Source organism: Dipodomys ordii, unplaced genomic scaffold, assembly GCF_000151885.1.
Source record: "Dipodomys ordii isolate 6190 unplaced genomic scaffold, Dord_2.0 Scaffold48, whole genome shotgun sequence".
NCBI lineage: Eukaryota > Metazoa > Chordata > Mammalia > Rodentia > Heteromyidae > Dipodomys > Dipodomys ordii.
This window is the reverse complement of record NW_012267264.1, coordinates 1,518,820-1,540,847: the sequence shown is the minus strand read 5'-3', so window position 1 is coordinate 1,540,847 and position 22,028 is coordinate 1,518,820. Positions and strand designations below refer to the sequence as shown.

At 39.0% G+C, this 22,028-nt stretch overlaps 1 protein-coding gene across 1 annotated transcript in view; it reads left to right on the top strand.

Moving 5' to 3' along the window:
* Window positions 1–22,028, top strand: part of Snd1 (staphylococcal nuclease and tudor domain containing 1) — a 446,430-nt gene that overhangs the window by 236,370 nt on the left and 188,032 nt on the right. The window contains exon 13 of the mRNA XM_013020007.1: window positions 11,650–11,760. Coding sequence (XP_012875461.1) covers window positions 11,650–11,760 — 111 coding nt within the window. The remainder of the gene's footprint in view (window positions 1–11,649; window positions 11,761–22,028) is intronic.

Genomic DNA, 22,028 nt, shown 5'->3' with positions numbered 1-22,028 from the left:
TGCCTTGGCATTCATATGTTCCTCATACTTTGACCCAATATTCATCCTTGTCCTAACTTCTAGATGTTTTGCTGACTTACAAGTACACTAGTATTCAGATAGAAGCTGGCATAATGAAGATATAATACCAGTTTTACTTGTCTTACAAAGCCATAACCACAATGCTGCTGAATAAATGAAACTATGAAATAAAAGGTGCAATAAGATTATAGCACTTCAGAAATCCTGGGGGTAGAATAAAATAGTCTATTTACTCAACATAATTATTTGATGTAACTATTCGATGTTATGCTTCTTCTCCCTCTTTTTCTAAATCAGTTTGGCCTTTTATTCAACAGCACTCTGAACTAGCCAGATTTATGTAGTAAGTTACGTTGGTTAAATGTACTTCTTTTAAAAATTTTAACTTTTTGTTGTTGTTGTTGTTATAATCAAGGTGATTTACAGGGGAGTTACAGTTACATAAGTCAAGTATTTAGTGCATTTCTTTTTGGATAATGTCACCCTTTCCCTCAGTTTATCCCTCCCATCCCCACCCTCAAGTTGTATAGTTCATTGTCAACATGGTGCCTAGTGAGTACCACTGCTGCATTTGTTCAGTGTTTGTCCCTTCTTAATTGTAATTCTTCCAACCATATTTTGTCTTCCAACCATATTTTGTCCTCTGCTATCTTTTCTTTTTTGAAGATCAAGTTACACATGTTCACCTAGGTAGTTAGTCCACAAATAGAAATAAGGTAATGGATACAGAATGGCTTGGAGGTAACTCTGACTAGAGAATTAGCTATTTGGCAAAGTAAATATGAACTGATTTTTTTTAATACCCCTTTTAAAAGTCCCTAGGTATTTTTTTTTCTTTCCCATTTGAAGAGTACTACCGGAGTTTAGTGGGATGTAGCCTCTGAAGCTAGAATGACTTTTTTCAATGCTCCAGTATAAGCCTCTTACTAATAATGAAGTGTAGATGGATATTTGCTTTATCAATTCAAGAATTTATTTGTCTATGACACAATCATTTCATGAAATGACTTTCCCCCTTAATTTCTTTCCCCTTCTCTTTCTTTTTTTCTCCCTCCATCCTTCCCACCTTCTCACCATTTCCTTTCCATCTCTACCTGTTCCTTCAATCTCCACCCCTCCTCTCTCTTCTGTCTTCTCTTCTATCTCTTCTCTTTCCTTTTTGCTTTTTATCTTGACATAACAGTCTCATGGATTTGTCTGCCCCAGCTGGCTTTGAACCATGGTCCTCAGATCTCAGCCTTCTGAGTAGGTTTACAGGTGTGAGCCCTGCTCCCTTCTATTCTTATAAACCATTTCTATCACCTTTGGTTCTAACCATGTATCTTTTTGAGTTCTTTAAGTAGAACTTAAGTTTATTATCTGTAATTATTTCTTCCTATTCTCATCTCCCAGTGAGAAAGAGTGATTTTGATTGCTGACACACTCACACAGTCATTATTCCAAGAGTTCTTGACTTTCATATCTCAACTCTAATCTTTAGAAAATGTTCTTAGTTCTCATTTGTGTGTGGAATCACAGACCTGTTCATATATGGAATGCTCACAAAAATTGAACCGACACTAGAGGGGTGGTTTCAGAGTTTCTTGAACTTGATTTGCTTTTAAGTTCTATTCCATAGTTTCTTATTCATGTCTGGCTGTCTGAGGTAGTGTTTCCTATGGGTCATGCTGTGCCTTGTGCTGCTGTGTTAGCCCAGCTGGGCTGGTGAATTGTCAAAGGCATACACTTGAGTGTTCCGCACCAAGTTAATACAGCTTTGATAATCTTTATTTTCCCTTTACTTCATTCTAGTTACTAAAGCCTGGCATTTGAATCTTCCTTTTTGTGTTCAATCTGTACTGTAAAGGCTGGGAAAGTCTCTGGTCACTGTTCAGATTCACTGTGGCTATCTGGGCACAAGACTTGTTAAATGGAAAAAAGAGCATTTCAGTGTAAAAACTTTAAAAATCAATTTGAGTCACTTTTAGAACTTGTTTAAATGGGGTAAGTGAAAAATGGGGAAGATGAGGGAGGAGAGATTTAGGAAATCTATAAAGGATTGTGCCACCTCAAATGCTTCCAATTATTGATGTTTCTGATATAAAAATCTCCTTGTACAGATTCTGCTTGGCATTGAGAGACATGCTTCCTGGCTGTCTGTGGAGAACAGGGTGCTAGGAAGATAGTCAGAACAAAACCTCTTTGATCTAATGTATACTTGGGGATCAACAACATCAGGGGGAGAGATACAGTGTGTCCGGGAGAGTCATCACACTAGTTTCTGGAAGCTATCACTTAGTGGGACTTTCTTTTTGAGGCCTGGTTTGAAAATAGTCACTTACTGAAGGATTCTTGTTCATTGTTCATTATCTCTAGGTCTCTCCCATGTAGACTTTTGCTGGCTATATATATATATATATATATATATATATATATATATATATATATATATATTTTGCTTATAAAAGCCTGTCCAAAGCCTGAAATTGCAAGGTTCCTGCTTCAAAGAATATGGATTTTAGAGGTCTTGGTGTGAACTTTTGGAGATCTGAAGGGGCTTGGCTTATGGGACTATGACATGTTGAGCATTTTCTCTTCTTGTTCACTGTGTTTTGGGATGAGGGAAAACACATTCTCCATATATATGAGCAAAGATGGAACTTATATTTTTGAAGAAAATTGTTTTCCAATCTTCTAAATTTTCTATCTCCTAGTGGAATTCTGTAGTGACTTCTTTTTCCAACTTGTCTCTAAAAATTGACACTTAGTATCCTATAGCTTGCCAGAAAAACATCAGTACTCTATCACTTCTATGTAGCCCCATGTAGAACTTTTCCTGAATAGGTGATGAGAAGCAACACCAGCCTCCATTTATTTATGTATGTATTTTTAAAATTTTTGCCAGTCCTGGGGCTTGAACTCAGGACCTGGGTACTATCCCTGAGTTTCTTTTTATTCAAGTTAGTGCTCTACCATTGAGCCACAGCATCACTTTCAACTTTTTCTGTTTATGTGGTACGGACTGAGGAATCAAGCACTCTACCACTAAGCCACATTCCCAGCTCCAAGACCAGCCTTCTTCAGGAATTAGTGTTGGGGCTCTGGCAGCTATGCTTTTCCAGTGTGCCACTTGTGAGATGCTTTACTTGTACCATAAGTATAGTGAGTATGTAAAGGAAAGAGGGCTAGTTTCCCTGGTATTAAATTGGCAGCACATTTGAGGGACAGAGGTTTAGGGTACATTTGAGCGTGACAAAGGTTTAGGGTACATGCCTAATATTTCATAGGGTATGGGTATGCTTTGTTTTGAGTGCATGATATTTAACACAGGACCTTGAAATTATTGTAAAGAAATTGTGTGTGTACATGTGTTTCTTTCTATATATGTGTAATACATGGATATGCCTGAGGTATGTATCTCGCTACAGATGGTGTGATGGTTATGAATATATTAAAATGTTAATTATTTTTCATCATTTCCTTTAACCTTGACTAATATATATTGCAGACACATTTCTTCATGGGTTTGCTTTAGTTGAAATGTGTACCCACATATGTTTGCCTTAAGGAAAATATTCTGCTTTTTAATCTCCATGGACACCTCAGGGACTGATAAAATGTGAATGGTTTTTAAGTGGAAAATGTTAGGCTCAAAGACCTAGATAAAGATCTGTAAGGCAAAGCTACAGAGTTCTATGTTATCCTTTTTAGATGGAGAATGAAGGGGAAGCATGCAGGGTATGTCAAGGTATTATTCCCTCTGCCCACTCTTGATATCTTTATCCAGTTAACCCAGGTTCTATTTTACTATGTAGTATATTCTCTTTGAGCTTGCTCCCCTATATTCATCAAATCGTCCAAGTCACCCAGTAGTCACAGATAGAGAAGTATGTTTGTATGGAGAAAATTTTTATCTTTATTCCCATTTGATACATACGTTATTTTTTTTAACCAGACAGACAAATGCATAATAGCATCTAGTTGCTTGTGTCAATCATCCTTGAAAAACTTTTCTCTGTATCTTCATTTTTAGGCTCTGTGGAAAGTTAGTAGTGGTTGGTATTTGTAGAATATGGAAACAACTATTTGTTAAAACACTTAGGGCAGATCAGAAGTGGTAAATCTACTCAAAATATAATAGGCAGGCCTCAGGTGTCAAGACCAATAGGAAGATAAGGCTCAAGAACAGAGACCCATGAGTACAAACATCTATTTGAGAAGAAGGCTCAGATCCAAGGCCTTGGAATATGAATATTCATTTAGAAGGAGGTGACAGCAGTGATAAAGATTGGTTCCATTTAGGGGTGTTGGTCCTGGAGTTGAAAACACTGAGGATAAGTCTCCTCACTGTCAGAGAGGGAGGTACAGAGATGGAAGGGGAGAAAACCCATGTTGAATTGGGAGTACAGGTATCTGTGTTAACACATACTACAGTTATACTGCCTTAGCTCCTCCAAGAAGGACAAAGTATGCAAGAAATTAGTGGGAGAAGATTCTGCTGAGGGTAACCAGGGAGGGAGCTGTGGGAAGCTGGGTGAATCTTCACACTGCCAGGCAGATCAAACACTTCCTTTCCCACATGGAGAAGGAAGAGAATGGAGGAAGATTGCAGAACAAAAGTCTGAAACGGTGAAGCAGTTCTGGAGGAGTTTCCTTAAAACAGATATACATGTGCAACAGTGTTGAAAGATGGGGCCTATAAAAAGTAATGAGGACAACTGAATGGAGTCTTCATAAATGCATTAATGTAATATTCCTAGGAAATGGTCAGTTATCCTTAGAGTAGGTTCTTATAAATTGAGCTCAGCCCCTTGTCTGTTCTCTTACATATACTTCCTAGCTTTTCTACCATCTTATGACGCACCATGATCTTAGACTTATTAGCCTCCAGAACCATGAGCCAAAAGAAAAGGAAAGATTTATTGCAAAGTGTGTTATAGCACTGGAAAATGGATGAAGACGGTCCTTACGTCCATCAGTAGAGGCCTGTGTCTCTCAGCTCTCGGCCTGCCTTAGTATCTCTGCTGGGTTTAGTTATTGGCTAGTAGCAGCTGGTGAGAAGCATAGCCTTGGCTGTAATAGCAGTGATGGATTTCAGAGCACAGCAGCTGGGTTGTCAGTCAATTATGCTTCCTGTACTCAGAGATCCAAGAGGCACATTTTCATGTCTAGCACACATGGTTTTCAGTAGTTACAGAACAGATACAGAATTAAATGTATGGAAATAAACATATATTGAAACATATAGCTCCTTCAGTAAGTGGCTAATTCCAGAGCTAGGGTAGACAATCCAAGATAAGCTTGGAACACATTTTTCCAGAAAACAAGGAAGTGCCCAAAGGACACTGAAGCTATCCTGTACCTACTGCCACTTGCCAAGTTGAGAACTATTTGAACATCAAAATAAAGAACAGTAGTAGCAGATTATAACCTTCCGAATAAAAAGGGATGCTATGAATTCATAGTAATATAATTAAGTAAATAAATAACTTGGAAATTTTATGAAAGATGAGAAAGTGTTTACTCAGAAAATACCTATTACTTTCAAAGGGAAAATGAGCAACTTTAGAGTGGAGAAGTCTGGTAGATACCACTCCAATCAAGTGATTAAGTATAACAATATCAGTGAATAATAACAACGCTGTATAACTTCTGTCTGATTATGAAGACAAGCCAGTATACCTGGCCAGAACATCTTTGAAAAATGTTGAGGTCATGTAAATCAAAGAAAGACAAAAGAATTGTTTCAGATAAGAAATATATGGAAATTTAACGAAACATTTGATTCTGAATCACAGCAGCCTTTGCCCCTTCAACACCCCCCTACCCTCCATAGACACACACACACACACACACCTATGGCATAAGGTTCTCATGGTCAGCTTCAATCCAAAAGTACTAAGTGAAAAATTGCAGAAATAGCAAATTATAAATTTTATAGTATACCATTCTGAATAGTATGGTGAAATCTCTCGCCATCTTCCTCTGCTATACCCAGGATATGAGTCATCCCTTTGGCTAGCTATATCTATACTGTATATGCTACCCTCTCCCTAGTCACATAGTACCTGACTTTATTCTCTGATTGACCACTGTGACCTAACCATTTAATAGTGGCCCCAATTCTCAAGAGTAATGTTGCCAAGCTTAGCTAATTTTTTTAAAGGTATAAAGTTCCTCTTAAGTGAAAAAGAAATACAGAAGGCAAGAAATTTTTTACACTAAATTTTCCTTACAGTTTTTAATTATTCTGTTTTATTCATTACTGTTAGTCTCTCTTTTTTTTCCTGACTCTTACTGTTCCTCAACTATCATATTTTGTGGGAAGGAAATCTTGGAAAATTCAGTTGTTCCTTAGTATTCATAGAAGATTGGTTCAAGGCCTAACACAGACAACAAAATCCATGAATGCTCAAGTCAAGTCCCTAATATGAAATGTCTTAGTATTTGCATAAAAGTTATCTGTATCCTTCCTAACCTTGAAATCTTTCCCATAAAACATACTACCCAATTCAATATAAGTGCTTTCTAATAGTTGTTACACTGTATTCTTTGGGGAATGATAACAACAAAAATGTCTATGTATGTTCAATACAAATAGAATGTGAGATTGGTTGCATGCACTATATAAGACTCATCGAATGAGGAACTAACTGACTGCCTGTATAGAGTTCAGTACCATCTTGGTAGCAGGCATCCACTCTGTATCCTGGAACATGTCCCCCATGGCTATGACTGGGAGACTGAGAATTCTGGAACAGGTTAAGTTTTTTATTAAATGGCAGTTAATGTGTCTATGTTTATGTTCTTGTTCTACTTGTGTTTTGAATTTGTAGGAAAATAGCCTGGTTAATAGGAGAGGCACAGTTGAAATTCATGAGGACGGTGGTACAACTTACTTTCAAATGGTTCAAAGAAAACTTGTTCTCTGACTATTTGTAGCCTTTTCTCTAACTCCAAATAGGTACAGTATTACCTACATACACAGTAAAGTAACCTAAACAATTTTAGACAGTTATCTCACTTATCAACTTATATTATTTGTTTTTTGGGGGCGGGGGAGTCCGTGGGGCCTGAACTTTGGGCCAGGACGCTGTCCCTTAGCTCTTCAGCTCAAGGCTAGCGCTCTACCAATTGAACCACAGCACCACTTCTGGCTTTTTTCTTTTCGCTTATGTGATACTGAGGAATCGAACCTAGGGCCTCATGCATGCAAGGCAAGTGCTCTACCACTGAGCCACCTTCCCAGCCCAGCTTATATTATTTGTTACTTCCAATGTTGGGTTTGTAGTAAGGGATGGGAACAACAGCAAAAATGTGTTTGTTAGATTGTTACTTTTTAAGATTCCTACCCTTTCATATGGGCCTAAGTCACCTTTTCTCATGTTTTCAGCACAGAGAACCTGATGGATTCAAAGCTATCATAGAGTAGGAAAGTATGAAATGATGACAATGGACTTGCTATGTAGAAAGTGGGTAGGGAAGATGTCAATGCTTTAGGTCCTTTGAGAATGTCTGCAAATTGAGCCCATGTCATTGTCTGTCTATCAGTAATACCTGACAGTTCCTGATGGAAACTTCCCTTACAGTAAAACACTCGATTTCTCTTTTAGTTTGGAGAAATATTGTCTAATGTTTCTCTTTTTCTAGCTGATACAGAGTGATGGGTTACTGTGAGACCTCCAAGGCTGGGTTAGTTTTCGTTTTATATGCTGATTGTGAATTATTCATTTGTGCCAGACATGTGTAATTGGAATGGAATTACTGATACACTCAAGAAAGCAGAACTTATAATTTTGTCTAAAGCAGCATAATATCATGGCACACAATTTAATGTTCTCTTTTCTTACTGGGCGACTGATCAATGCACTCGTTTGGGTTCTGAGCCATCTTTTGCCAGGGGAAAAATCTTCTGACCTTTCATTAGCAGCCAAAAGAAATGAACGAGACACTCAAGTACATGTATCTAGGCTAATTCCATTTTCACTCTCTCCTTTTCATTCATTTTTCAAATTGCAATCTCAGATAATGGGGAAGAGAGAGACAAAAGCAGAAAAGGCATGTAGAAAGTTACTGTCCTCATTTCTATGCTAGGAAACCTTGGCTAGAAAAAGTCACGTTTGAATACTATATTTACAAAATAAATAGGTGTTTTTCCTCTACCTTAATTCTCAAAATTTTCTGGATAGTTTTAAGACAAAATTAAACGCAATGATATAATTCCACTACATTTAGAAATTATTTTATCCTAAAGGATTTTTTGTGTGTGTGTCTGGGTCATGGGGCTTGAACTCTGGGCTTAGGTGCTGTCTCTATGCTCTTCAGCTCAAGGTGAGTGCTCTACTGCTTGAGCCAGAGCACCACTTCTGGTTTTCTAATGGTTTATTGGAGATAAGAGTCTCACAGACTTTCCTGCCCAGGCTAGCTTTGAACTGTGATTCTCAGATCTCAGCCTCCTGAGTAGCTAGGATTACACGTGTGAGCCACTGGCGTTTTTTGTTTCTTTTTTTTAAAATCCTAAAGGATTCTATTTGTACAGACCTGAGTGGAAACCTTTCCATTCAGAATCCTTTTACAAAGTAATGTGCTAGAAATTGGTGATTGTATAGAGCAAGGAGGAGTGAGCCTTTCCCTCAAAGGCAATGACTTAATAATTGCAGTATTATTGCATAATAATTGATGGTGATTTATCATAGGGGATGCATTAAGAAGAGAATACATGTGATTCTCACATGCTGGAATGTAGTAAATACAGAGTAAAGAAAGTTTGTTATCATTTCATTTATTTTACTCTCTTTGTTGTAAGCACCGGTACCACAACAGTTCAACTGGGGAAAATCCTTAATTAGGATAAGTAGTTAAAAGAATGTGGCTGGGCTCTGATGTTAGGCCTTAGAGGACAGGGACAGATAATGGTGGGCAGAGTGTGGAGTGTGAATTGGCAATCTATGAACTCAATAATGGCAAGCCTTAACAGGTTTTTAGCAATTTGCTGATATATAAATAAAATAAGAAGCTGGGCACTGTTGGCTCATGGTGTTATTCAGAGGCTGGGATCTGAAGATTTCAGTTTGCAAACAGCCCAGTCAGGAAGACCAGGAGACTATCTCCAGATACCCACTTAAAAGCCAAGAGTGGAACTGTGGATCACTGAAGTGGTAGAGTAATCAAGCACCCTAAGTGGAAAAAGGTAAGAAAGGCGGGGCACTGGTGGCTCACACCTATAATCGTAGGTACTCAGGAGGCTGAGATCTGAGGATTGCTGTTAGAAACCAGCTCTGGCAAGAACGTCCATGAGACTCTCCAATTAACCACCAGAAAACTGGAAGTGGTGCTGTAGTAGAGTGCTCACCTTGAACTGAAGAGCTGAGGGATAGCGCCCAGGCCCATTGTTCAAGCCCCATGACCAACAAAAGAAAAAAAGAAGAAGCTAAGAAACAACACCCAGACCCCGAGTTCAAGCTACAATACTAGTGCTCATGCACACATGCATGTGCGCACATGCGCGCGCGCGCGCACACACACACACACACACACACACATGGACAAGGACAAAGACAAAGACAATGAAGAATAAGAAAGTACTGTGCCCTAGGTTCCCTGCTGGCCAGGCATATATAGGTGCTAAATCTAGGATTTGATTTGAGCAGCATTAACAGGACTGGACCATTAAACATTGTGCTTTTTTTTGTTGTTTAGTATTTGCTAGCTTCTCATATAGAGGCTTATTTGAATGAAATTTTCCTTTCTTGCTATATCATTCTTGCTTTCTCCTTCAGACCCCATGTTGACTGTAAAATGCCAATGCTCAGTAATTGAAAATGCAGTAACAAATATTTCTTTATTCTCTTGGCATTTAAAATCACCAAGGCATCTCAATCTGTCACAGTGGAATTGTCTCCCCCCTCCCCCCTTTCTAGCTGTCTCACTAGCTCTTTGGTGGGTGGAACCTCTTTCTGGCCCTGGTAGGGCTCCTTGGTGACAACCTTAGTTAAATCCTCACCGTGTATCAACATCTACATCTGCTGATTTGGGGCTGTTGCCTTCTCTGGGCTGCCAAACACAACTCTGTGATAATGACAGCATTTGCCAGCACGCTCAGGCAGTGACTCAGGAGACAGGGTGGCCAGCAAAGCAGCCTCTTTGTGGGAGTGGAATTTGAGAAGTGCTAATTCCGTGGCGGTTTAGAGATATTAATATCATGCTGGCAGTAGATAAACAGACAGTAGAGGGACACATAATGGAAGAGAATCAGCCATAGCATCTTTTCCTCCTTTTCTCTACCAGCTAATTTTTTTTCTTTAATAAATCCTGTTTTCCTAGGGTTAGATGAATAGAGCCCATAAATGGCCTAAACAAAGAAGAGATGCTATGCTAGTTAATCCAGTTGCCTGTACTTCCCCCTCCCCTGCCCCCATGACATTTTTATGGGGACTACTAGTGTGTTAAGAGTTAACTACATTTTCAAGCAATTCTAAATCATAGCATATGGCAAAGTAGCCTATTGCTTACCATACCCTCTCCCTAAAGGGCAACGAACCAGATGGTATGAGTGGGGCTTTTGGTGTAATTATGACAGATACAAAGAAAGACATAACCACCACTCTCTCTCAATAATATCATGACTCTTGCTTTCCAGCATTTGCTATAGTTAATTTTTTCACAATTTAATTTTACAATTGGCTGTTTGTATCCAGGCTCCCATTCCAGATTGGAGAGGAACCATGCAAATATGCTTCATTGGTTATCTTAGCATTATCTTTTGTTCTCTCCTCTTTTGTGCTGAAGGCAACTTACAGAAGCACCCTCATTCCCAGTGGGAGCAGTTTTCCTATTTTTGTGAACAAAAGATTCCATATATGCAAGAAGTGCTTCAGGTCAGATTTTAATATGAGGTCTTCTGTAGTCTCATTGGCAGACTGCTCCAAAACTGGTCATCTCAGGTTTTATACTTTTTTATTTTCTCCTTCCCCATGTGGTTTTCTTCTATAAGACAGCCTCCCTCCCTCCCTCCCTCCCTCCCTCCCTTCCTTCCTTCCTTCCTTCCTTCCTTCCTTCCTTCCTTCCTTCCTGCCAACCCCCCTATTCATTTGTGGCTCTCTTCCAGACTCACTTCGGATAGGAAACCACACATATCCAGAGTTGAGAAGAGACATACTTTGACTATTATGTTAAACTGGTATCTCTAACAGTGCCAAAGTAAAACAAGACATTTTCTAGTTACAGTTTAGTATAGAAAGGAGATTTTGAGAAATTTAGGTCATGCTTTTATGTGTTTCATTTTTTTATCTATGTGCCTGATATTTTAGAGCAGACTTTTCTTGAGGGTAGTGGCTTGTTTATAACATTCTGTAAATAGCCTGGCCTGATGTGGGCTTTTTACAGATATTCTTTGCTAGTTTTTATTTATGGATTGATATAGCATCTGACTCTACTAACCAGGAAAGTGCTGAGGTAGGGAACTTTGTTTGTGGTTCATCTTTGTTTATTTGGATTTCTAGCTTAGCAACTCATTGGTCTTGAAATCCTTGGCTTCTCCTTCACTCTGCCAGAATGCATTAAGACCTCCAGGTGCTAACTGTGATTACTTCTGTTGACTGAGCCCCATATGCACCTTTAGTGCTCACTGACCTATCTTTCCTGTTGCAGAAACATCGCTGAGGCTCTTGTCAGCAAGGGTCTAGCCACAGTGATCAGATACCGGCAGGATGATGACCAGAGATCCTCACACTATGATGAACTGCTGGCTGCAGAGGCCAGGTGAGTTTGAAAAATGACTAAACACATTGGGTCCTACAGCCCTGTTTTGTTTTGTTTTGTTTTCTCCTGTTTCACTATTGTACTTGTACCTGGGCAGAATGTGTTAGAAAAACCATGTTTTGTTAGAGCTTGCATCCTTTTTTTTAATTCCTGTTTCCACCCTATGAAGTCCAGAAGGGCACACTCAGAACTTGCTTTCTAACCTTGATTAAGTGCCCTTGAACATCCATTTTTTCAACATACATAAAATCTCCCTGTGTTGATGTTTAAAAAGGAATCACAGATGTGCACACTAAAGCAAACATCTTCATCACCATTCCTGGGACCAATAGGAAAACCCTGCTTATGTGTGTAATTCATTTGCCTGGGTCTTTTACCTTCAGAGGGCTCTCCCCCAAGTTCTCCCACTTGTCACCTCTAAACCTTTTGTCATGTACAAAGGAAATGAAAACATTTATTAGGAAATGAGTTTTGGTTTGAAGCACTTCTGACAGCTGGCAGGAGAGCATATGAGAGGCCTTGTGACATTTTACTTTTGTCCTTCATCTCTGTGGCTGGTTGCCCCAAGGACTTGCAGTCTGCTCCGCAGTATGATTTGCTGTTGACATTCCTTAAGGCTCTTGCTCAGAGACACTTTTGTCACTGTGGTGCCATTGGCTGAGTGATTCCTAGACTTCCTGGGAAACAGCAGGAGTTGAGCTACTTACAACTGAGCACATGTGAATAACTCAACCAGCTACTTGAACTAAACCAAATGTCCATTGTTTCCAACTGATTCCATGAGTTTGCCTTGCTCAGTGCTGTTTTTGTGACCTCAGGACCCACTTAGAATTTGGTCATTGCCAAGTTATACACTACAGTTACAAAAGGCATGAGTTTCACACTTGGTCATTAGTATCATTTTTCTTGCTATTTGGCTCAGAACTTTGCCCTGATATATGACATTTACCTCTAACACATTGCACTTCGTGAAGGCTAGAGAATCTATAGAATGTATTACAGAATGTCACCTAAGAAATAAGTCAGCCAGCCCGTTGTGTCTTCTTGATTCTTTGTTTTGGACTTTTCTATATGCTTTGTACAGGAAGTGATTATTAAGCATGAAGAGTTTACATCTTTGATTATTTAAGGCTTATTTAGTAGCCATTAAAAACAAAGTGTAATGCATGCTTATAATCCCCACACTCAAGATATTGAGGCAGGGGAATTGTTTTTTGTTTGTTTGTTGTTTGTCCGTCATGGGGCTTGAACTCTGGGCCTGGGCACTGTCCCTTAGCTCTTCAGCTCAAGGCAAGTACCCTACCAGTTGAGCCACAGTGCCACTTTCGGTTTTCTGGTGGTTAATTGGAGATAAGAGTCTCATGGACATTCCTGCTTGGGCTGGCTTTGAACTGTGATCCTCAGATCTCAGCCTCCTGAGTAGCTAGGATTACAGGCGTGAGCCACTGGCGCATGGCTGAGACAGGAGGATTGTGAATTTCAGGCCAGCCTCATATACATGGAAAGACAACATCCAAAAAAAGCTATAATAAAAACAGTATAGTAGTAGTAGTAATAATAATAAAATAATAATAATGTGGTATAGATTGGTAATTAGTCTTCCTCATAATACTCCTTTCTTTCCCTTTCTGTGTCACTACTAATCCAGGTAAGCTTAAAGAACACATGATGACAAAAATGTGGCTATAGTTTTCTTAATAATGTGTAATCATCTAACTAGCCCCTCACTAAACAGGTGGGACTTATGGTGTGGGCCCATGGTCAGCTTGTCATCCTGGTCTGATAGCAACTCGAGCAGGTGAGGTATTTCCAGAGTAATAGAAACACTGAACAGCACAACGGAATACGATGCATTGTCATATATCCTGTGCTTGTTTTTACTGTGGCACTATTAAATATTTAATTCTGATAGGCAGGTAAGCTGCTCTGAAAAGTGGAGCCAGAAACAGCCTTCTTATTATGTTGTTAGAAATAGCCATGGTGTGAGGAATGTTACGAGTGTTGTTTAATGAGTACACCTATATAGGGAAATTTCTGAAGATTTAGATTTTAAGAAGAAAACAACCTCTTTAGTGCTGATTTTGTGCTGAAGTAATATAACAAGATGGTTGCTTGCTAAAGCAGTGAGCTGCCTAGAGATAATTTTGTTTAACCATTGCTTTCAGACTGATGGTGGAAAAATTGGCTTCAGGGTCATTGCGCTGTTGCAGGTTGAGTAAATGGAGAGAAATTAACGCTTTCTCAAAGCCAGGAGGCATTGCCCTAAGGCAGTACAGGCCTCATAAAGAATTTGGGGAAATAGCCAACCTGCACTGTGAGTGGGTTTTCCTTTGGAACATTATTGTCAGAGAACCCTAGGATGATGGCCCTATGCCATCTTGTAGATGCTAACCCCCAGCCAGGAAAAGGGAAGTCCAAGAAAGACAAGAGCTTCTGCTCAGTAGGGATGGTGGTTTTGTAGCCCATTAAAAAGGATTTTGAAGGCAGAATGGCCTTTATTTTCTTTCAAAAATAAAGTTGACCTCTTTCCTAGACCACCTGTCTCCTGACACTGCTTTATTTTAGTTTGCCTTCGAGTTAATGCACTCTGTCTCTCCCTGGCACCCCCTTCACGTCCCCTTAGCATTCTTACTTGTTCTGTCACTAAGTTACAGCATGTCTGAACTTTTTTACATGCTTCTGCTGCTCCTCATTCTGCCTATGGATCGAACATTATCTGAGTTTAGGGTTTTCTTCCCCTAGATAGATTAGCTACATTTTTTTTCCTGTTGAACTCTTGCTTTGTGATTTGATGACCCTGTCAATTCAGTTTCTCTACCTCCCAGCTTTGCGTCCTCTGCAGATCTCATTAGTGAATTGTTTACTCTTTTACTCGACCATGAATAGAGCCCCTCAACAAGAAAGGCTTTGGTGTTGACCCCAAGTCTCTCACTGCATGGACTGTCACTTAACTGTCTTTTGTTTATCATCCCTCCGCCACTTTTTAATCTTCAGTAATTGTGTACTGAACCAAGCCAATTTGAATTAATTTCCCAAGTAAAATTTCTTGCACTCCTGTGTCTAATGCTTTGGCAAAGGCCAAATTAATAACATCTGCTGCATTTGTGTCAGTTATTCAATCTGAAACTCTTCAAGTGGGTGAAGGTGACCATGCAAGGCTATCATTTTCATTAGTTTCTCCCCACAAAGGTGCCAATTCCAACAGATTTTCCTGCTCCTGACCTTGGTCACTGGTTTTTCTCTCGTTATCGCTAGTGATATCAGCAGTGGTACAGAGTGCTCTTCCATTGACTTTGCTTTCCAGTGCACTGCTTGTCCATTAATCCTTTTAGAGAAACATTGGTAAGCTTTAGGGAAAGGGCAGCCTGTTAACTTCTATGACATCGCAGGTCAGCTCAGCTGCCTGTCTAGGAGTTGATGAGCTTTCTTAGAGCTCTGAGGCGCTACTTCCCCAGGCTGGGGCTGGGGGGGGGGCATAAAGATCTGCCAACCTTTCTCATGATTTGATGGGAGCTTAGGGAGTGCTGTGTTAGGTACTCATTGGGAGAAGATAGAAAATGAAGCATACTCATGTACAGCTTGCCAGTTGCTTTCCAGCATAACCACCAGCAGCTTTTCCACCTCTACAGCTCAGCTCTCATTGGTTTGCTGACCCTTCGAGGTGTCTTCATTTTGATGTCTGCTTATGGAAAACCCTCATTATGTCTCTACCTGGCTCATCTAGAGGAAGCCACATCTTTTTGTTTAAAGGATAAATAAGCCATTAATTCCTCAACTGCAGCCTTCCTTTCTAGCTCAGTTGTCTATCATCAGCTATATCCTCCCTCATTTCCTTGTGTCCCAGTAAGATAAGGTTTTGGCATTTGCTCGCATATTCTCAGGCCTTGTTTCACTGATGGGCTCCATTGAAAAGCTGTTGATTTTGTCCCAGGATTTTGAGAGCTTCAGTGTGTTTGTCTTCGGGTTTAGGGTTTTTTTGTTTGGTTGTTTTTCAAAAGAAGTTTTAAGTATAGCTGAAAATTAGCTGACAGTTTCTTTATGTACATTTCTCTGTGACACCCCTGGATCTGATCCCCCATTTTAGAGGCATCCTATGAGATCCTGAGGGAATATAACACCTCATTTCTTTTCTAAATGATTCTAATGATTCGTTCCCAGATTGGTTTTCCATCATTTCTAAATTCTCATCTTATTTCTATATTTCTCTGTTCACTGGTCTGCTGTATTCCTAGTGTGGATAAGTGTTCTAAACTTTTCCCAGAGATTTTTTTTTTTACTCCTTTGGGGAATGTCTTATACCTGAGGTATTCCTAAGAGAGTGAATCATTATAAGGACTTACTGTCCTTTCTGAAGAACTATAAAAATACCTCATATACTATGTATTTTTATTTTGGGGAGACCAGAATGGAGCTAAATGGTTTCCATGTGGGTTCTTGTTGAACATGGCATGGATACCAAAGACAAGCTCATAGTGAGTAGAGTCAGATTGATGCCTGGCTGTGTGACATGTTTTCTTTAGCTATGCAAACATGAGCCTTCTCCCATCAGTTGCTTTAAAACTATAATACTTTAGCCAAGCATGATGGTTGGTGCATGCCTGTCATCACAACACTTGGGAGATTGAGGCAGGTGGTTTAAAAGTTTAAGCCAGCCTGGCTACATCTAGAGAACCTGTCTCAAAAATAAGCATTTAAAGAATTTCTAGAAACTGTTAGAAGCTATGGCTTATTACATGAAAACAAAGAAGTGCTGTTAGTTCAAAGCTTTATTCATTCAAGATAACTTTTAATGTAAGGTGTGTAGACACACACACACACACACACACACACACACACACACGACATTAATGCCCCAGCCTGACTTTGAGGAAGCAACTGTATGGAGAAGATTTAAGTGATTCGTCTAGACATACATAAGGAGGTTAAGGTTGTCTCAGGAGAATAAAAAGCTAGACACTCTTATTCAGTTTCTTGCCTGGCTCAGTGAAGATTCAGAAAACTGTGATGTTGTTCTCTTTCTCTGAGAGGCAAGCACAAGCCAGCCCTCTTCTCAGCTCTGCTTTGGCTCCTCTTTGCAGTCCCCTCTGTTTGAGCAAACCCTATCTTTAAACTAGAGTTCCTACCTTATTGCGTCTCCAAACTCCAAACCCCATAAGTATCCAATCCTTGCCTTTTTTCAATGTGATTGACAGTGTTCTCTTATTGTAGGCTTTTTTCCTGAAGCTCTGGGGAAACTATGCTGGCATTTCTATCACATAGCTTCGATGCTTGTTGGTGACTCTTCTTTCCCTAAGCCATTTTCCTGTGCATTAGTAAGAAGGATACAGCTTTCATTGGTTATTTCTCCTGGTGATAGAATTACTGGAGCAGAGAGGTCTTTCCAATTTCCATACATTTATACCCATCACTTATAAACATGTTTTACTGCTTTAACTGAAGTGTCTTTATTACCACTGGGAAGGAATTCCTCTTTGTCTTCTATTTATGACCTAACCTGAGGCAGCACTAGTGGTTTTCTGACAAAGCAAGTTTTTCCATAACATTTTATAAGTGGAAAAACTTCTGATGGAGCTTCTTATATCCATATCTAGATTTCTCACAGAATATAAACATTATTCTCTGCACTTCTTATTGCTAAATTAAATGATATAACCTTAGGGGCTAGGACATAACTCAGTGGTAGAGTACTTGCCTAGTATGTCCTAGACCTTGGATTTGATCTCCAACTCTGCCAAAACAAAATAACTGAAAAGACAAAACTTCAACTCCTTTTAAAATGAAGAATTTATACTGGGTTGTCCCCATTTGAACTTGGAAGCAAGCTTCGTTTATTTCTTTACCAATCCATTGAGAAAACTAGTAGGGAGTTGTGTGTGTGTTTCCAGCAACTGTTTGTACGTTTGAAACTTTAAAAACTGAGCTGTCCTATCATAGTGTAGGGACATGGGTTAATCCATCTTCCAAGATTGCAGATAGATCTTTCCTCTGTGAGGATCACCTATTCAGAGCTGCTTTGTCTTGCATGTGATGGCTTTGCATTCAGTTCTTCTTATTCTCATTTTCTTGAGTGTATAGCATGGATCCTAGTACTAGGAATAATAGTAGTGAACAAAAAAGATAATAGATTTAGCCCTGTACAAAGCATGCAATCTCAGAAGGACGGGCATTAAATAATTTTAATAGTACCTTTGGATATTGCTATTTTTCCTACTTCTTCTTTTTTCTCACCTGTTTTCTTAGCCCTTCCTTTTTCCACTCTCTATTATTAACAGTGCTTGCCTTACTTCTTTTTTATTCCATCTTTCATTTCTATTAAATTTTCCCATGAGAGTATCTCCCTGAAATTCATCTTTTCTGTTCAGCTTCTGTTCTTTTCTTTTCAATAGTTTAATGGTACACCTTTAAATAAACCAAGATTTCTCACTTTGAATCTAATGACCTCAACAAGAAAAATTCTCTTTGAATAAAACTAGAACTTTGAATAGTATTAAAAACAGAGCTTTTACTTGAAGTTTTCCCCTTTTCCTTCACTGTTTAATAGTAGATTCCTATAGCACCAGGATATTGTTGGATTTTTTAGCTCAAGCATCATAGAAAGAGTCAGGTGAATTATCTTCTGCCCTCTTCACCCAGCTGCATTACTTCATACCAGTGCAGGTTGGAAACCAGCACGCAGAAAGCAGACTGGCTTTTCTCTTAAACATCATCCTGGCCTTTTCTTTTTGTTAACCCTTTGTTAAGCCCCACTGTTGTTTGGGGCTTGCAGAGTGGTGTCATGGTCATGAGGTTGCTAATGGGGGGAGAAGAGGTGCACTGTTGGGGAATAGGGTAGATCAGCTATTGCAAGTGGATGTGATAACAGGAAAATGCATTCAAAGAGCTGGTGTGGGGAAGTGATTTGACGACACAGCTGAATGTGGGGAAATTTAGCTTTTTTCTTTCTTCAGAAAAGATGATGCACTCAACATCCAAATAGCAGTAATCAATCTGCATTTAAGGCAGCACAAATGGCCACTTCTGGAGAGCTGTATAATGCCTTCATTCCAAAGAGTTTTCTCCTTCAGGATATTAAGAGGATCTGTCACTCCCTTCGTCCTCTTTTCTTCTCTCCCCTCCCCCTGGTTCTTTCTGACATAAGGCAAGTTAGTAGAATGTACTTTATAACCACAACTCTGGGGTGAAGTTAGAAGAGCTCTGCATGTTCTGTTGTATATCTAGTTTGTTCTGTTGTGTACCAGTCTTATGTAGAAGTTTCTATAGGTCATGGGCAAATGATGAGCTGGCAATAAGAAATCCGCAAGAATGAGGAGAAGGGAAGAGGAACAAGGAAAGGACGAATAATTTGAAAATACATTGCAACTATGTATGAAGGAGGCATAAAGAATTGCAATGAAAGCTGTTAACCAAAGAGGTTTGGGGGAGGGATTCAGGAAAAGCGAGCAATAGAAAAAATTATTCTGATCAAAACATAATATTTGACCATCTGAAATGCCATAGTGAAACAGTTATTATACACTTAAAAAAAAAAGTGACAGGAAAGTGAAATAGGCTCTGTGAGGGGGAAGGAGGCCAGTAGGAGGGACTTGGGCTAACATGGGAGGAGTGAATGAATAATGACAGTAGTTCAAATAGTTTGTTTACATTGCATGAAAAGAGACCTGCTGAAAGTGGTTTAAAAAGACAGAAATAGGGAAAGGGATGGGGGATTGATTGGGATGTATTTACATGTGTGGAAATGTCACAAAGAACCTCTCCCTTGTACAATTAATGTACTTTAACTGAAAAGAAAAAAGAAAAGAAATCTCCTTTGCCTAATTTCTTTTGTAATCTTAGTCTATGCTAGTTGTTTTCCGTCAAAGGAAATTCTTCTAGACTAACCTTGGTCATAGTCACTGCTATGCTCCTCCAATGTTCAGCTGTAATGAATTTTATCTATTCAGAAAAGCTGTGACCAACACTTCTCACTGACCTCTTCCTAAAAGAATCTTGCTTCTTTCACAAGATATTTATACATTTGAAGACCATCATACTGGGAATATCATTTAATATCATTTTAATCCAAAATAAGCTGTAACTATGAAATGATAATACTTAACCCTTGACTTCCTTGAATATCTTATAACTTGACTTCCTAAACCATTAGCAACATCAGTGCCACTTTGGGGACTTGTTAAAACGTGAATTTTAAGGTGACCCTTTCCCCGCCTCATCTGTTTAACATGTTCTTCAGGTGGTTCTGATGTACACTAAAACTTGGAGGGCCACAACTGTAAAAGAAGCTCAGTTGTATGTCTTTTTAGCAGGTTAATTGTTCAATCTTCATTATTGTTGGAGTCAATAATGGTGGTTATAAGTAATAGAGAGTAAGGTATGAAATAGCTAAGCTATGGATGTCTACAATACATAAAGCTCTTTTTTTCTCCTTGGCTCCTTTTTCTCCTCTCTCCCACTCTGCATTTGTGCCTCCTTAATTCTATTCCTTCTGAGTAGCTCTACCAACTCTTGGCTAATTTAATGTGAAATCATCTTGAGTGGTGTAGGATTTGCTTGGTTTGGCTCCTTTGCAATGTCATCTGGCTGAATGGGTCTGAGAGCCGAGTTTCTCAGAAGGTCTATATTCTTCTCCTACTTCTGTCATAATCCTTATAAATCTCTTAGGAGGATGATAATTCAAATAATTAATCATTAATACATTAGGGCATACAGTTTTATAGCTGGTTGTAAAGGGAAAATCTACTTCATAGCTTGCTTGCTTTGTAAGGATTCTTTGCATCTCAATTTCTTATCAATCGCCTTGTGCATTTCTATTTTATCTTAAGCTTCCTCTGACACCTCCTCCCCTCCTGCTTTGGACCCCAAAGCTGAGAAAGATTACTTCTCATATTGTTTTCCTGTACATCAAATTTAGAGAACCAAATCTCTGGAGGATGGCAGTGAATCCTTTCCAATCAGTTTTGCTCACCTACTAAATTGGAAAGAAGGGCTGCTTTTCCTCTGTCAAAGGGCACATTAAAATTATGTGTAACTGATTTATACATTCATGTCATAGTGGCAAGTATTCATAATACATAGTTTTGATGTCAGTGAGCAAGATTTGCTTGTTGAACCCAATTATTTAAATCATAATTTAAGTTGCAAAAGGACAGATAGATAGATAGATAGACAGACAGACGGACAGACTGACTGACTGACTGAATAAGGAAATGAGCACCCAAAGCCAAGGGTTATCCATAAATAAGAATCCATAGGGCCAGGCATGTTCTATCTGATTGCCTTAGGGAAAGGATATGCAAAACAAATACAGAAATACTTGCTAGCCTTGTGCCCCAGCGGTGTAGTTCTATGAATTTATCTTAAGATTAATTAGTGAATTGCCTGTCAGTTTATCTAAAAGCTGTTCCTCATGGCAGTATTTATAATAGCAGAAGGATTATATTCACAGAATTACCTAGCAATAGGGGATTGAATAAATTATGAAACATGCATACATATGATGGATTTACTGAATAAACAATAAAAATGATGTGAAGAAATTAATAACACAGGGAAATGTTCATTTAGCTGTTGTTCCTAGTAAAATAAAAATGAGCCTACAAAACTTTTTCCACAGTGATGCCATTTTTTAAAAGTCTTAAGTGGGCAGATATGTGTGTATAAGCACTCAGAAAACATTAAGGGAGATTTATCTTGGAATAGGATTATGAATCATTGTTTCCCATAATTTTTTTTTCTGATGGACTTTGTGATCAGGACAGTGAAAGCTATAAAATCAGAGTCTCTGAGGCAGTTTCAAGTAATCTTACCTTTCTGTGGCTTTTAGACTGCTAATGGCTACTTCTGCACAGCACTAATAGTCCTTCAATCCTAACGTGGGACCAGTATCTGTAGCAACTGTTTAGTCTGTCATTGTACAGGTTATACTCTGCCATGAGCTCATAATCCTTCCTCTTTTGTTTTCCTGCCACTGCAGACCCATTGTCATTTTTAGCACAATAGCATGTGTCTTCATTTCTTACTTATATTAGTCTTAGATGAGAGGATGACCTGGAGTTCTTTGTTACTTGCTTCACTGGCTCATAATACATACTGAGTCATTAGTCTGCCTACTTCCCTTGACTGTAGAACTCAATTTCCTCATTTGCAGTCTGTGTGCTCTCCATCTTTTCTGTCTTATCAATAATTCTCATTTCATTGAAAATTCAGCCGTATATATAATCTTACCTCAACACATACCTGGACCTGTGCCTGCTCAATGTCTTACTTTCTAG